Source organism: Epinephelus fuscoguttatus, linkage group LG8 (genome assembly GCF_011397635.1).
Source record: "Epinephelus fuscoguttatus linkage group LG8, E.fuscoguttatus.final_Chr_v1".
NCBI lineage: Eukaryota > Metazoa > Chordata > Actinopteri > Perciformes > Serranidae > Epinephelus > Epinephelus fuscoguttatus.
In genome coordinates this window covers 25,333,031-25,348,411 of record NC_064759.1, presented here as the reverse complement: position 1 = coordinate 25,348,411, position 15,381 = coordinate 25,333,031, and the positions used below count along the sequence as shown (strand labels likewise).

At 41.7% G+C, this 15,381-nt stretch overlaps 1 protein-coding gene across 2 annotated transcripts in view; it reads right to left on the bottom strand.

Moving 5' to 3' along the window:
- Nucleotides 1–15,381, bottom strand: part of ptprub (protein tyrosine phosphatase receptor type Ub) — a 215,367-nt gene that overhangs the window by 25,827 nt on the left and 174,159 nt on the right. For both annotated transcript variants that reach the window (XM_049584589.1, XM_049584590.1), the window contains 4 exons: nt 8,730–8,802; nt 8,534–8,610; nt 3,355–3,391; nt 2,390–2,487 (listed from right to left, as the gene is read on the bottom strand). In XM_049584589.1, the coding sequence (XP_049440546.1) occupies nt 2,390–2,487; nt 3,355–3,391; nt 8,534–8,610; nt 8,730–8,802 (285 nt within the window). The remainder of the gene's footprint in view (nt 1–2,389; nt 2,488–3,354; nt 3,392–8,533; nt 8,611–8,729; nt 8,803–15,381) is intronic.

Below are 15,381 nucleotides of genomic sequence, written 5' to 3'. Positions count from 1 at the left end.
TTCTATAAAACAGCAACGCAATTTCATGATGTTTTCAAAGCTGGCAAATAAGGGATAATCCATGTAGCAGTCCTTTTAAAGATATGCTATGCAGGATTTTTCTAGAATCAACATATAGACTGATACAGAGGTAATCTCTGTTAATTACTTGTGAGTACAAGAGTGTGACGATGTATATTTCTGCAGAGACTCTGCCCTCTGCCTGCACTTTCTTATTTCCTTCTTATTTCTTGTGTTTCAGGACGTTTATGGGCATGTATGGCGCTCAGGTGGGGTCGGGGCTTTATAAAGAGGTAGACACCAGGTGCCAGACCATAGGAAGCAGGCATCCATCTTGAAATTAAAATGGATGGTGATGATGGAGAAGGCTACTTTCTCTGTAAACCTAAAGAATCACATGAATGATATTGCATTGTAACGTGCAATTCGTAAAGCTAAACTACTACAAACATTTTATTTACTCTGTTTTATTTCATTTTACTCTTTATCTCTACCTCTCTGGTTGTATGTAATAAGTAGTTGTTATAGTTGTTATATCCCCTTTTTCATAGCCATCCTCTGGAAATGGACAGAAATAGAATATTAGTCAATAGAAATGAATGTGAGGGTGAGAGGCTTTATTTGTGATACAAGATTCTTTTTTGCAACCTTTCTGTTTTATATGTAGGTGCAGGTCTTTTTATTTATTCATTTATTCAAATTATTTTTATTTTTGTATTGGTTTTATTTATTTACTTCTGTATGTTTTCTTTCTCTCATTGACTACATATAGATCCACACTGACAAAATGTGACAATGTGTTGAAACATTTCAAAAATAAAAATGAAGTTAAAAAAAAAAGAAAAGAAAAGAAAATTGTAACAAAAGCAGCAGTTTGTGTCTCTCTGTTCTTTTTTTTTTTTTTTTTTTTTTACTGATGAACGTACCTGAGGTGCATTTGTTGGCCACTCATATATGATGCAAATACACTGGGATGCAAATGATTGGTGCACATGTCATAAGCCAGAGTGCTCGATTATGATGCTGGCAACATGTGTTAATTCTGTGTTAGCAAGCAAAAGGAGTTAGAAATGAGCAAACGCAAACAAGTGAGCTTTTGAAATAAGAAAGCGAACGAGCCTCAGCAGCAAAGAATATGCAGAGAGCAGCAGTACAAGCACCGAGTCTGCTAACGTTACTGCTGCTAGCATTAACATTACAACGACAGAGGCTTGCAGCTAGCTACATGTCCAGGATCCACCTGCTTTGCAAAGCCATGAGCCCTGGGATCATCGTGATATTGTAACTGATGTGGAGGCTGTTCTGCAGGAGTTTGATGCAACAGGGAGATGCAGAATTTACTTCAAATAGGTAGGAGTACTACTTTAATGGCATTTTTATTGTTTATTGTAGCAGCTTGGTTTGAGCTTAGTGTCACATATTGTCGCTGCATATTTTTTTATACCCAACTGCTGATGTTGATGTTGTTGCTGTGTGATGCTGCTGCAAAATGAAGGAATCTGTTGCCTGCTAAATGCCTGCACATTTCTCTGGGTTATACTCAGTATATCATATTGTATTCTGTTTGTTTGCTGGCTGTTGTTGTCAGTTCTGTTGGCTTGTCTTTGAAATGCATGTGATGGGCTTATCAGAGTTTTATATAATAATATAATCCTGCCAGCACCACTGCCTTCTAAATGCATTTATTCAATGTATGTTTTCACCATGAGAATATGGTACGGAAAGTAAAACAACACTGTTCAACATTTTGGAAAATATGTTAATTTACTTTCTTGCCGAGAGTTAGTTGGGAAGATTGATACCTCTCTGTGCAGTAAATATGAAACTACAACCAGCAGCTGGCTAGCCTAGCTTAGCATGAAGACTGAAAATAGGGTGGAAAAGTTAGCCTGGCTCTGACCAGTGGTGAAAATATTCATCTAAAGCCCTCAGATTGACTTGTTATATATAAGTCATATGTTTAATGTGTTTCAAAAGGGTTATATTTATTTCTGTATCTTTGTACAGTCTCTAGTCTTTGTGCTAAGCTAACTGACTGCCTACTGTAGCTTTATAGTTAGAGAGAGACAGTTGATCTTCTCATCTAACTTCCAGCAAAAGAGCGCGTTTCCCAAAATGTCTAACAGTTAGGAGCTCTACTGCAGAAGCGGCTCGTAGTTTCACATGAATGCAGAACATCCTCACCAAAACGAAGAGCTTTGAGGCTGCAGTTTGCACGCACAGCAAGCTTCTGTGAGATCTATACTTATCACACACATAAAAGCACACACATAAAAGCTTTTCATATAGACACCAAAATGTTCCCTCATGGTGAATGTGGGATGTTCCTGAGCACTGGGTGGTGACAGGAAGGGAGGAAGGGGGGGGGGGGGGAGTGCGCATCACTTACCCTGCCAACCTCCACCAGCTTAGTGATCATGACGATGCTGAAACAATTTTCCTGCCACACCATCCTCCAAAAATCATACAGAGTCTCCTGCTTAGGTCCTATTGGGAAGAGAGACAAAAAAGGCAGCGTTAGAGCATGCTCACTCAATAAGGGAGTTCTTGCTGCTAAAAAATCTTGTATTATTGAGACCTAAGTGTCCTTTCCTCAGACAGCAGGGTACTGATAAAGCTCTCAATAAAGTTATTGGGAATTCCAGTCAGAAGGGGAGGCTGACGGGTGACAAAACAACAGCAGTAGCTGCTGATGAAAGCCCGTGGGACCATCAGTCAGTCATTGTCATCTAAGGAGGAGACGTTTAGGAAGCGAGGTACAACTTTAAAACGACAATCACGTAGGAAAGAAATGCACAGAGAGACAAAAACACCGCTGACGTCTTTTTTTACTGTCTCGCAGGTTTCATCTCTCTAACAGGGGGAAGAGGAGGTGCTGGTGCAAGATAAGCAGATGAGCAGACCTTGGGTGACTTTGTGATGGGAGCTCCCTGGAAACTGACACTCCTCAGGGTTTAGAAACAGCAGAGGGACATTTTTAACAGAGTCCAACTGTCCGTCAGAAGCCACTTCACATTTGAGCGACAGAGGGTGAGCTAAAGGTTCTCCCCCCAACGATGTACACGCTGCTCAGCGTGTCCCAGAGATTGAAAAGCTATAATTAATGTGTTTAATTATTCACCTGTTCTCATGATTAATTCAGTGACATCACTTGCACAGCCTTCACGGGTTAGCAGTCACACCATCACCTTTGGATTCGCCGTGGAGATAGTTTTGGCCAGGGACCGCGCATGAGTAGGCTCATTGGTTAGATCATCTTCAATTTATTACACGGCGTCAAAAGGTACTCACTGTGCTGCATGCACACACACACTCACACATAAACACACACTATAGCCTTGCTGGGATACTCACCCTGAGTGGCGATGAAGTGGTTGGATCGATGGTAGCCCTGAAAGAGAGAAGAAGGATGACATGCTGAGTAAGCCATCTGCGCCTTAGGCACAGCTGTATGGGAGGGTGTCTCTCTGTCTCACCCTTTTTACCTTGTTCTCTGCATTCTGCTCTACTACTGACCCACTGCAACTGTGAGTCGTGTTTCTGGTATAATTTTCCAGCACTGTCTGACCTGCTGCTGACTCCAAACCATGTCTTTGCCCTCACAGACTCCACAGAGAGTTTGGAGCAGTCGAAGCAACACATGGTGAATGCTGCATCTTGACAAACTGCTGATAAATCTCTGAGAAAGCGACTCTGACAAGGAGTCGGGAGCTGCCTGAACAATGACTGAATCCCTGTGACAGTTTAATAAAGATATGATAAAGAAACTAAAAGGTGCACACTCTTCAATTTCAGGTGTCCGATTTATTTATCAAACCCTCTTTCTCAGAGTGCCGCCCCATAAAAACAAATCCATTTTCATTGAAGATGCAATATGTGCTATTTCTGGGATGATGAATTAAACCGGAACCACATTTTCTTCCCCAGAAAACTTCCTCCTTGAATTCTTCTCACAAGTCAGAATGATTGGAAGAGTATAATACACAGGTTTCACATAAACGCATGATATCACCAACATAAACATTTTTCAAGGCAAAATCTGATACGTACAGTGAGGTATTTGGAGATCCTTTATATCAAAGGATGTGACAGTCTTTGATATAGATGACAGACATGTTCATACGGTGGGTATGAGGTGAATATGAATGAACATTGAGATGTCACCTCTACAGCCTTGAGGGGAATAAACATGACAAAGACCACCTGAGGGACTTTGAAGCCTGAACACTTTAAGGACGAGCAAACTGTTCAAAGGAAGTCCTGAAAATAGGCGCCGGGTATCTAAATTTGAAGGTAACGGGGACACCTGTCTCCAAGATGCAGCTCTGTGAAAACATCACCTAGAAAACAACGTGGATGTTGTGGTTCGCCGTTTATTGTGTGAGAGGAGCAGCTGGAAGGATAATTGATGCCCCAATTACTTTACATATCTCTGTGAAGTTGGGAAGGCAGGTCAGGAATAATCTGAATAAACTCCCGAGCCCGCCGGCTCTCATCACATCAGCGTGATGGAGCAATCCATGTTCATAACAGTTTTCATCTTTTTGCAGAGGGCATCTCTCTAAAATGTCGAGTCTGTCCACGTTGCCGATGGATCGCTAAACTGAATTGCATCTAGTCATGTAAGCGGGGACATGTTTGAAATGGAGATGGATGACCAGTGCTGTGAGGCCTGCTATCCACAATTCCTCTGGCCCCGGCCAAACGCTATCAGCATGAACGCTACCACTCCTCCACTTAAGATGGTCGCCATAGCAACTAAACTTCCTGAGTCTTGGCCACTTATGAGAACTAACAAAGACAGCGGGGTCCTCTATCCGGAGAGGACACATCTCCTTGTGTTCATTTAAAATCATTAGCTAAAAGGGCATGGGTTGTTTTTTTTTTTTTGTGTGGGGTGTTTGTCAAATGCGCACAAACCTGAAACACACTGACCTTTGAGCATTTGTGGATAGAGGATAGTGGTAAAGAGAAGAGGGAAGTGGGGAGAGAAGAGAATAGAGCGATGGCAGGCAGAAGAACGAGCAGTGAAGTACTTACTTCCCTGTTAATCCGAATCTACAGGGTCCAAGGTCGAGGAAGTGGGGAGGGGAGTAGAAAAAGAAGACATATAGGCTAGTTAATGAAAGAAGCTTTTGGTAAGTAGGAGTTATGGTTACAGACAGGTGGGAGGAGGTGTGTGTCTGTGTCTGTGTGTGTGTCTAAGTACAGTAGGACTAGGCTTTATGTGTTGGAGCACTCATTTTTTGTGTGAATTTGCGACTTAAGGCCATTTCATTTACTCTGATCTATGGTTTCCTTACAAAAAAATTGCTTTTACTTGTCTTTCCTGTGATTTTGCATTAGGGATTTTATATTTAAAGAAAGAAAAAAGAGAAATCCTGCTGTGTGGCTTTGCGCAACATCTTGCACGCAGTAGTACTCCCCAAGCAACCATATTACCAGAATAAAACACTGGTAGTGTACATTATAATGTTGCGGATATGTTGAAACTTTATATTTCTATACATTTCCACAGCACTGCAATTGATGTATGGTTATGTTTAGGCACAAAAAATACTTGTGAGGGCAGGAATAGATCATGTTGTTGCTTAAAACACCCGCTTTTGATGGCACAATCATGGCTGGAAGCACAGCACATATCTTGTTAAAAAACACGTCTTTTTTTGCTAGTCGTGAACAGTGGTCTGCAGCTTGGCAGCCATCTCTCGCCTAGATGTCAAACCATCCACTGTCCCCTCCACCTCCAGGTGACATTGTTAGCTCATAGACATGTGAGCAGAACTACGTTACATTAGAAAGGTTTATATAATATGTATGAAACATAGAAATGTAGCGTATGCTAGGTTATCAGAAACGTATGCAGTTGGCCCCAAGACCCATTAATAATCGGTGGAGTTCCCCTTCCTCTGTCATATTAAATATTAATTACAAATTAAACAACTATCAAAGTGAAAGGTAAATGTGTTATTTATTTGTGCTTTGTCAAGGCTGTGATCAGATTTGATTGATAACCGCCTGCCTGGCTACATAAACAAACCATTAGATTCTAATTTAAATGCTGCTAAACTGAGTGCTGCACTGAAATACACGACACCCCTTCTTCCAACTGAGCTCCGCACTTTGCAGACCAGTGAGACATGCAAGAAAAAACAGAAGAAATCTTTGACCTGTTTTTACTGCACCAAAAAATGTGTTCATGTCAAAAATAGGTTTTCAAGGCTTTTAAGGTGAGTGACGAATAAGATGTTGCCATGATTTTGACACTAAGTAAATTTAGACAAAACTGAGTATGACACTGTGAGTGTGCAACCTTGTCTCCTAGCAATAACACTTCTGTACTACTTAAGTGTTTTCAAATTAACGTTGTGGTGACAACCGCATTGCTGCCTGGATTGTGTTCAGAGACAATGTTTCTTTGAGTTGATGTGACACTACGTTTATGTACCACGCTGGAGTCACAGGGAGGTGGTCAGGGTGGATATCAGACATACATAATGCAGGACTGTGACACCAGAATCCCGGGTCCATATCCAGTCTCCTGTCTATGGTCTAGGTAAAAAAGCACTTTGGTTATGGTTCGGGAAAGACCATAATTATAGTTAAATGTTAATTTAAAAGAAGTAATAATATAAAAGAAATACTGTGTTCACTATGAGTGGATAGTGCATTGCATGATTGCTTATTCTGGAACATTTGATGTTATGTTCAGTGTTAACATTTTCACAACTTGCCAGGTTATTTAAATAGCAACATTTCCTTGTTATGATGATTTGAAAAACGCAATTTGCCCACTATTATGTTTCCCTCAAATGTATTTGCCGTTTCAAATAATCCTTGTAAAAACCTAATTTCTTTGAGATGGGGCTGTTGTGTGTGTGTGTGTGTGTGCATGAGAGTGTGTTTTTGATTGTGTGGCCATGCTACACCTGTCAGTCAGACCCTTCGACTCTTCAGAAGCACACAATATGTAAATCAGCAACAGCCATGATGCGCTGGACTGCTCTACATTTGCAACAGGCGCAGGAAGCTGTCAGACATATGCAAAGTTCTGCACCTCTGCAAGCAACACACACCACAGCCAAGCAAAAACTTGTGTATTAACTGACAGAGCAAAGAGAAAACAGAAAGCTTGTGCTTTCTCACCTCTGTTTTAAAGCACAATAACATTTCACAGGGAGGAAAAACTTTTCCATTTAACCTCTGGAGAAATAATCACGGGCTGTCCAAAATATGCTTCTCCGCGGCTAAGTAGTTACCTTCCAGCTTGCCGGGTCAGCCTTGTCAGGGACTAACATCACTGACACCGGCACTGTAGTGGCTGCTGAGTGCTGTTTTCCCTCTAATGCCTGCACCTCTGTGCCCTAAACACTAATGGAGACCCTCACGATAACTACAGTCCTACCAGCAGGCCAGGTTTTTAATGCCCTCTCATTGTAATGAACTCTCTAAAAGCATCTCACCACTGGCCATTCTCTACAGAGAAATAAAAGAGAGGGGAAAAAAGCCTTGTAATGTCAAACATTTTTGATGATATAATTTGGCTTAAAGGAAGAATCCAGCTAAAATCATGCAGTTGGAAATTTCCCTCACTGAAAAAAAAATGTTAATATATATTATTTATAAAGATTTTGGCAGACACAGAATCTTCTCAACTTCTTATCAGCCTCAAACAGCACTGGGAGCACATCTTGCCTCAACTTCTCACTGAGTGCTGTATTTATTTAACAGTGGTCCCAATGAGAGGCAAAATAAATCTTGTGAGATAAGGAAATCATATCAGATTGCCAGACTTCCTCGTTCCTTGACATGATTCAAATGAAAAGCAACACCTGAGGGCCGTGACAGCGAAATCACAGGGGAACCAAAATACAAGTCTCTACCTACAAGAACATCGAGTCGTAAAACTGCGTTACATTTTTTTTCTTCTTTGCTAATAACTTTCGTTGCCACCTAAACCCACACTTCTGCTTTCTGAGCAAACACAGCCTCCTGTCGTTTTTATGAATGGGAACACATATGAATGAGACTGTGTGAGACACATTAGCAACATATACATGTATTCCATATGATCAGTGAGAATGTTACTGTGGCACTACATGTGTGGCAGACAGTTAAGGTGAACGGTGGAAAAGGATCATCTCCTCCCGGCCCATCCGGAGATTGAATAACATCAATCATGTCTATTTAATTTAGGGGGATTTTGTGGCATCTTACAGAAAGGTTCATCTCCTCTGTGAGGCATTAAATGCATTCACTCCACTCTGTTTTAATAAAAGCGAAAGCAGTCTGGGTCAGGGATTCGGTGCAGCAATTGACAACCATGGCAGCTGGCAAAAAAAAAAAAAAACGCTACGGAAGGTGTTTGATTGGATGAAAGCTTCCAGGTGAAAGTGGGCCAGCAGACTGGTGAGCTTATAGGAATGAGAGAGATGGGCTGTGGCTTCGTAGGGTGTGAGAGATAGAGACTCGGCACAGGCTGACTATTTGTATCCCATGTCAAACAGAGGGAGAAAAACAGGATTAGACTTACATCAATGTAGTTAGCGTTAATGTAGTCTGAGTTGGGGTCTCCCAGGAGAGGGTGGAGCTTTACTCTGTGGCGGTCGTCTGAGGCAGATGAGAATAAAAGAGCAAAGAGCTGCTGAAATACAAAGTTTCTGCAAATAGTTTCTGTTACTTTTACTACCTTTTATTCATACAAGATAAAATGACTTCTGATGACTTACATCCCAACAAGGTGTCATGTCTCCCTTTGGTTTTGTCCTTCTTCTTTGTGCAGTCCCAGCCATCAAAGAAGCTCTGCAGAGATAAAGAGATACTTGCAGATTTCAGGGCCTCTCAGTATATTAACCATTCAAATATCTTAGATAAACATTAATTAAAGCTTCACTGCATCTTTCCTTCTGTTTAATGTGTGATTCAGAAAAATGTTTTTTTATGACTAACATGATAAAAGCAGATCAAGACTTCAAGCATGACCACGGAGATCAAGAGCCATTGTATCCTCCAGAGAGGTTTAGTGGTTTATGCATGACATGTTATTAAACAACACAAGCATCATTTATTCCTCCTCTGGGCCGCTAGTTGCACTGGTTCTTGTCAGCTCCATGGGCCACTAAAATTTTAACCCAGTGGCTATATTCCTACTACCTTGCATGCTTGATTGTCACACTATCATGAGATCACATAAAAATCCATCTTACCGAGCTTCAGCTAATACTAATTTGTGTTTTTCGGCATCCTGTGAGGAGCTACTGGCAGCTATGGGTATAGTTGTTCATTCAAAACAGGTAAGCATAGTTGCTGCATTAGCATCAGTTGTTTTGGAACTGGAGTGTTTCTTCATTAAAAGAAGCTCAGAGCAGCACTTCAGGCTTTTCTCAATAGAAAAGATATTTCCACTCTTTTCCCAACTGGCCTGTGATAGACAGTAATAGACAGATGGTTCATCAAATCACCTGCCAAGTATCTTTTAAAGGTGCTTGCCCCTTTCCAAACAGATTCCAATGACGGCTTCTCAGATAGTTGTATGTAACAGCAAACCATCTGGCGCGTCAAGCTTATATTCTTACTGGGTTCAAGTTTTGTGTACGCCATCAATGAGAAATGTAAAATCCATCAGAAATAATACTAGTTTTGGATTTTATCACAGCAGAGGCTAATGGAGATAATGGTAATAACATAACACACACATTTACTAAAGAGGCACTATCCGATCGTAGATTAGTGACCGTAACTAGGCACGGCATGTCAGTCAAACTTTGAATTTCTCAACATCAGAATCAGAAACAGGTTTACTGCCATTTAGGTTTCCACATACAAGAAATGTGCTTTGATATTTTGGTGCATAACAGTCACGGCAAAAAAGCAAGAAAAGGAGAGGAAAAAGAAAAGAAAAAACAAGTACTTCAAAACTGTAGACAGGAATTTACAATAAACGGTTAGGTAAGGTTTTTGCTAACTTTTTGCCTGTGACATGTAGCTTTAGCCTCAGTCTTTCAGCACAATATAGACTGCTTTTATGGGGTTTTTGGTCACAAGGAGTCAGCTGGAGACGACTCCTGGAGCTCATGTTAGATTTACAAGAAAGCTAGCCATCGCTATTCACATCTGCCAATGACAGTAGTTATTTAAGGCAGCAATATCAAAGGTACATGGTAAATGGTAAATGGACCTGCACTTGTATAGCACCCTTCTAGTCATCCGACCACTCAAAGCGCTTTTGACACTACGAGTCACATTCACCCATTCACACACACATTCATACACTGGTGGCCGAGGCTACCATACAAGGTGCCACCTGCTACTCAGTTTTTAACACACTTACACAGCGACAGAAGCATCATAGGGAGCAATTTGGGATTTTTTTCAGTATGTTGCTCAAGGATACTTCAACATGCAGACAGGAGGAGCCGGGGATCAAACCACTGATCTACCAATTGGTGGACGACCTGCTCTACCTCTGAGCCAAAGCCTGTTTTTATCTATCTTTGTCTGAAATCAAAGACCCATGGTTACAAGAACATCCAGCTGTAAAACTGCGACATTATCACTGTAAATTGCATGAGCTTCGGTGCCATATGAGTATGGCTGGGGGTTACAGAGGAAATTAAATATCATGTCATTTTTGACCATATGCCCTGATATTGATATTGCAATGGTACTGTAGAACTGACAGTCGGTGCTTTCACAACACATTTACACAATGAGATTTCTGATAAATAACCATCAGTAATGTGGACATTACTCATCATATCCAAAATCTAAGGCAATAACTCATCACAGTATCTATATAATATCTATATATTGCCCAACCCTACTTATAAGAACAGAAAAATTAAAGTAGCAAATGCCACTGTCCTCTCACATAAGTTAAAAAGTGCTGCAGAACGATGTGAAATATTTCTGATGAGTACTGATCCAAGTGTTTCTATATACAGTGCATGAATCCCTGTATGGTGAGATGACTGGTAATTAAAGTTAAGGCAGAGGAACTGTCTGCCACCTGCTTGGTGGATGGCTGCTCAGCTGTATTATAACACATCATACTCAGCAATACATCTCCTCATTCCCTATCATCCACCTGTCTGCATGGATGCACCGGCGAGCGCTTACTCTCACACGACGTCATAAGCCACTTGAAGACGTCCACTCTCTGTGGAGCTAAATTAAGTCTGCAAACAGCCCCTTCAGATCCATGAACAAAAACACACACACACACACACATGCTCACACATCTATACCAGTCTACCCCCTGTGGTTTTCAGCCACTAGGGGAATTTTGGTGAAACTCTGCCCAAGTATGCATGCTGAGCAGGGGATTACAACGCAGTTCTCCCCACAGAGAGCCAAGAACCAGCCAAATCCTGCCTGGGATTACACCCTCCTCCTCACTTCCTCTTCCTCTTTCCATGCTCTCTCTCTCTCCCTCTCTCTCGTGATCTGTCTCTCTCTGAATCCCTCGTTTTCTTCCTCTCTTCATCACGTCTCTCTCTTTTCCTCCCTCTCTGATATTTTTGACACAAGACCTCTGAGCTGGCTTTGTGTCTCTGCTCCCACCACTCCTCTGCTCAGCCCTCCAGAGAAACAGGGAAAACACAGACAGACAAACATTGAGAGAGTGGCGGTATACTGGAGGGGAGTGAAGGGGAAACAACACAGACCCACAGAAGATTGATTAGAAACCCTCATTGGCAGGGATCAGCGGGGTGGGTTGGTTAAGAGGATCATATAAAATGAGAGGAAGGAAATAATGACACAGTCAAGTACGGTCTTGAACTGTTGACACTGTTATACTTTTATAGCACTTTTCTAAATTTTAACATTCTGATTTGCTATCAACATCCCACTAGATTTCACAGAGTGCATTATTTGTTTCCCCTCAAAAACGAGGCAATGACGAACACGCTGTACTCCACGATTTCCATTTTCGGGATGACTCAATAACAGTCACCTCGCTTTAACCTGTAATTTTTTTTTTTACCCACATAATTTGTATAATGCCAAAAACGGTGATGAGATTCATAATCCCACCACATCCAGTCAAAATCCAATCAGGGATGTCTGAGATATGACACAATTGAGACACTAAATGGAATATCCTTGTCAAAAAATATAAAATAAACAAGCCTGATTCATGCTGTCATAAAAGCAGCATGAGGTCGCTGTTGTTTTTTGAAATAACAGCAGTATTTCAGTAGACCCTGGTGCAACTAAAATTTGAATCAATGAGTCCATCATCCTCGCTAACCTCAGCCTCGGGCTACAGAGTGGTATAATGAAAGTTTTCGGCTCCCCAGTAAAGCTCTGCTGTTGTTTGCTCGTAAGTTTCTTCAGTGGGAATATGACTGCGGTGACAGTAGCTGCCACATATACAGGCCCCTTTACAACTCACTGTAAATTCTTGATCAATGTTTTTACACAACATAGGTATTCTTCAGGGAAATAAAAACCTATACCTACCGGTGGAGTGTAATATGATACTCCTCATCATTTTACTTCATAATGGAGAGAGACACTCTATCAAAACACATACTCGAGCAAAGAGAAGAAAAAAAATACAAAGAGGTGTGTATTGATTTTTGGAGTGGAGTGTGTTTTGCCCGAGAGGGACAGTTTAATGAGTCTACAAGCAGAGTTCCAGAGGGGGAAACCATGAACCAGAGACAAAAGATGTTTTCTCTTTTTATGAATGCCATGGGCTGTGGGTGACAGGGATGGACTTTTCCCCAGGGTGTGATCTAGACTCCCAGCCACAATTGTTCCACTGGGGAGAGGTACGCCCAGATCTGGGCCCTTCATTATGTGTCCAGATACGTACAGCTAGAAGAGAGCAGGAGGCTGATAAGCAATGCTCTGCCAAAGAAACATGTTTGTACTTACGGTTCAGTTCAGGACAGAAACCCCACAGTGCGTTGGTGCAAAAAAGAAACTAACCAAACAGTGATCTGCCAAGCACACTCAAGTGTTTACAAAAAACAGCAGTGGTGTTAAAAGGCAGATTTTGAACATAACAACATACAATTCCTCTCCCTAGGAATGCAGAGCCACTAAGGCTACATCTACACTAACATGCTTTCATTTCGAAATAGCATTTTAAAACAAAAATGATCTCCCTTTCCTGCACATGGGCATTTTGGCACCACTTCTGAAGGTATCTCTGTCCATACATATACTCACGGTACTCCGGCTTCCTCCCACAATCCAAAGACATGCAGATTAGGTCAACTGAAATTGCTCATAGGTGCAAGCTTGAATGGTTGTCTGTCTCTATATATGTTTGCCATGAGACAGTCTGGCCAGTGGTGTAGTGTTGTTTTCTGGCTGTTTACAGTATACTCACCTATCAGTCAAAAAGCTATTGGAATATATAGGAGTACGTATACCCACTTCTTCCTGCCCATCTATCAAACAGCGCACCTGCCTCATCAACTATCACTACACCCCTGCGTCTGGCGACCTGTCTAGGGTGTACCCCACCTCTCAGCCAATGTCAGCTAGGATAGGCTCCAGCCCTCTCGCGACCCCTAACAGGATAAACGGTTACGGCAAATGAATTAATGAATGAATGACCATTCACCTACACTGGGCATGCACGTGCTAAAGTAAACAGGAAGCAGATTGCCTTCTCTGCGGTTGGTTGCTTGGTAATAAAACAATACCACGGAGAACCACAGAATTCTTTGCTTGGAACAACAAGGTGGAACTGTTTCTGAAAGTAACTAATGAGTATAATGCAATCAAGGAGGCAGAAAACATGGACTGGGAGTTGCTGCAAAGCAAATGCGACAACATATTAGAGCTGTCTGTGAGCATTATCCATCACCAGAGGAAGCCATGGCAGTGGTAAAAAAGTACTGGTACTCACACAAGAAGGATGAAATCACAAAAAGTATGTTTTGGCTTGATACGACCCAATTGGGAAGCGAATGTGGTTGTGTTAAGTTTTTTAAGTCTCCCTTTTTTTCACCCATCCAAACTAAAATGCATCTGGAGATTTAAAACTAAAACAGGGTCTGCAGTGTGTTCACAAGTCTCAACCTTAGGGGTTCGGAAACGCCAGAGTAGAATGTCCGCTATGTGAAAAAAAAAAAAATCAACAAATATTTCTATTGAACAGCCAAATCTGATTTGACTGACATAATTTGGAGTCGCATACAGCCTTAAATATTAGTGTGGATGTAACGTTAGACCGATCACCACAGTTAAAAGAATTGTCCTATGCTCGTAGTCTGATGGTTACCTTTGAAAATTACAGAGCATACGTTGCACCATATATTGCAGCGGGCATAAAAACTAGTATTGCTACTAGGAGGAGGTTATTTGGAGGTGACAGGGCATGGAAGTCAAGAACTCTCTTTTCTCGTTTTTCTCCCTCTTTGCCCTTTCATCTTTCTTCCCACTTCCACTCACCCCCTTCACACTCCCGTCTCCTCTCTTTTCTACCCTACAATCTGTTAGCAGTGGACAGGGGACTCAGCAGCTATAGACAATCACCAGAGACGTTTAACCTCATCATGCCTGCCGTTGTGACAGAGGTCTTCTTTGGGCCCAAATGAGGATGATTTATTCATCTGCGCAGCAACAGTGTGATCCAGATGCCTTTTTAACCCCGCTAATTAATTTCAGTGGGTGGCGAGGAGCGCCCACGGATGATGTCAGAGGAGGATTGATGGCCTCCCACACCACACTTGCAAGACCCATTCCAGCTAACATGGGCTCTCTAAGCTGAGAGTTGTCCTCAACATGTAATAATTGCACATGATCCTTCTTACTACGGACTAACTCCCACTACCCGACTAACTACTCAACTTCACTTCATCACTTTTCCAAAGCTTATCTGGGTGGGTGATGGTAGCCTAAAAATCACAACAGGCGCTGACGCACAACCACTTGGTTGTGTCCTGACATGTGTCCAGCAATATCTCAAAACAGTGTTAGAGAAAAGAAATATCCATGCCAGAATCCAATCCACCCCCTGAAAAAACTCATATCACAGCTCTGAGTTTGAGTTCATAGGCTTGCAGCACTCCACACTCACTCTGTGGGCCATCGCCAACACTGGGTGTCATGATTGGACTATGTTCTTTTATATTGTTTTTTTGTTCCTACTGTGCAAATCAGTTTTTCATGGGGATAAGAAAGTTGATCAATCACTCATGCAGTAGCTCCCACAAGATATTTCATTGTGGTTAGGAGAAAAGAATCTGCACTGTTTCTTGTATGCAGGGCTTGACATCAGTCTGTTCCACCATGGGTACCTCTCACTAGTGTATTTTCCTCTAACGAGTATACGAGCTCAAACACTCCCAGAATCTTAAAGCACTTCCTGCAGCACAGAAAGTTTGTCTACAAGGTTTAGAAGTTCCTCAACATCGT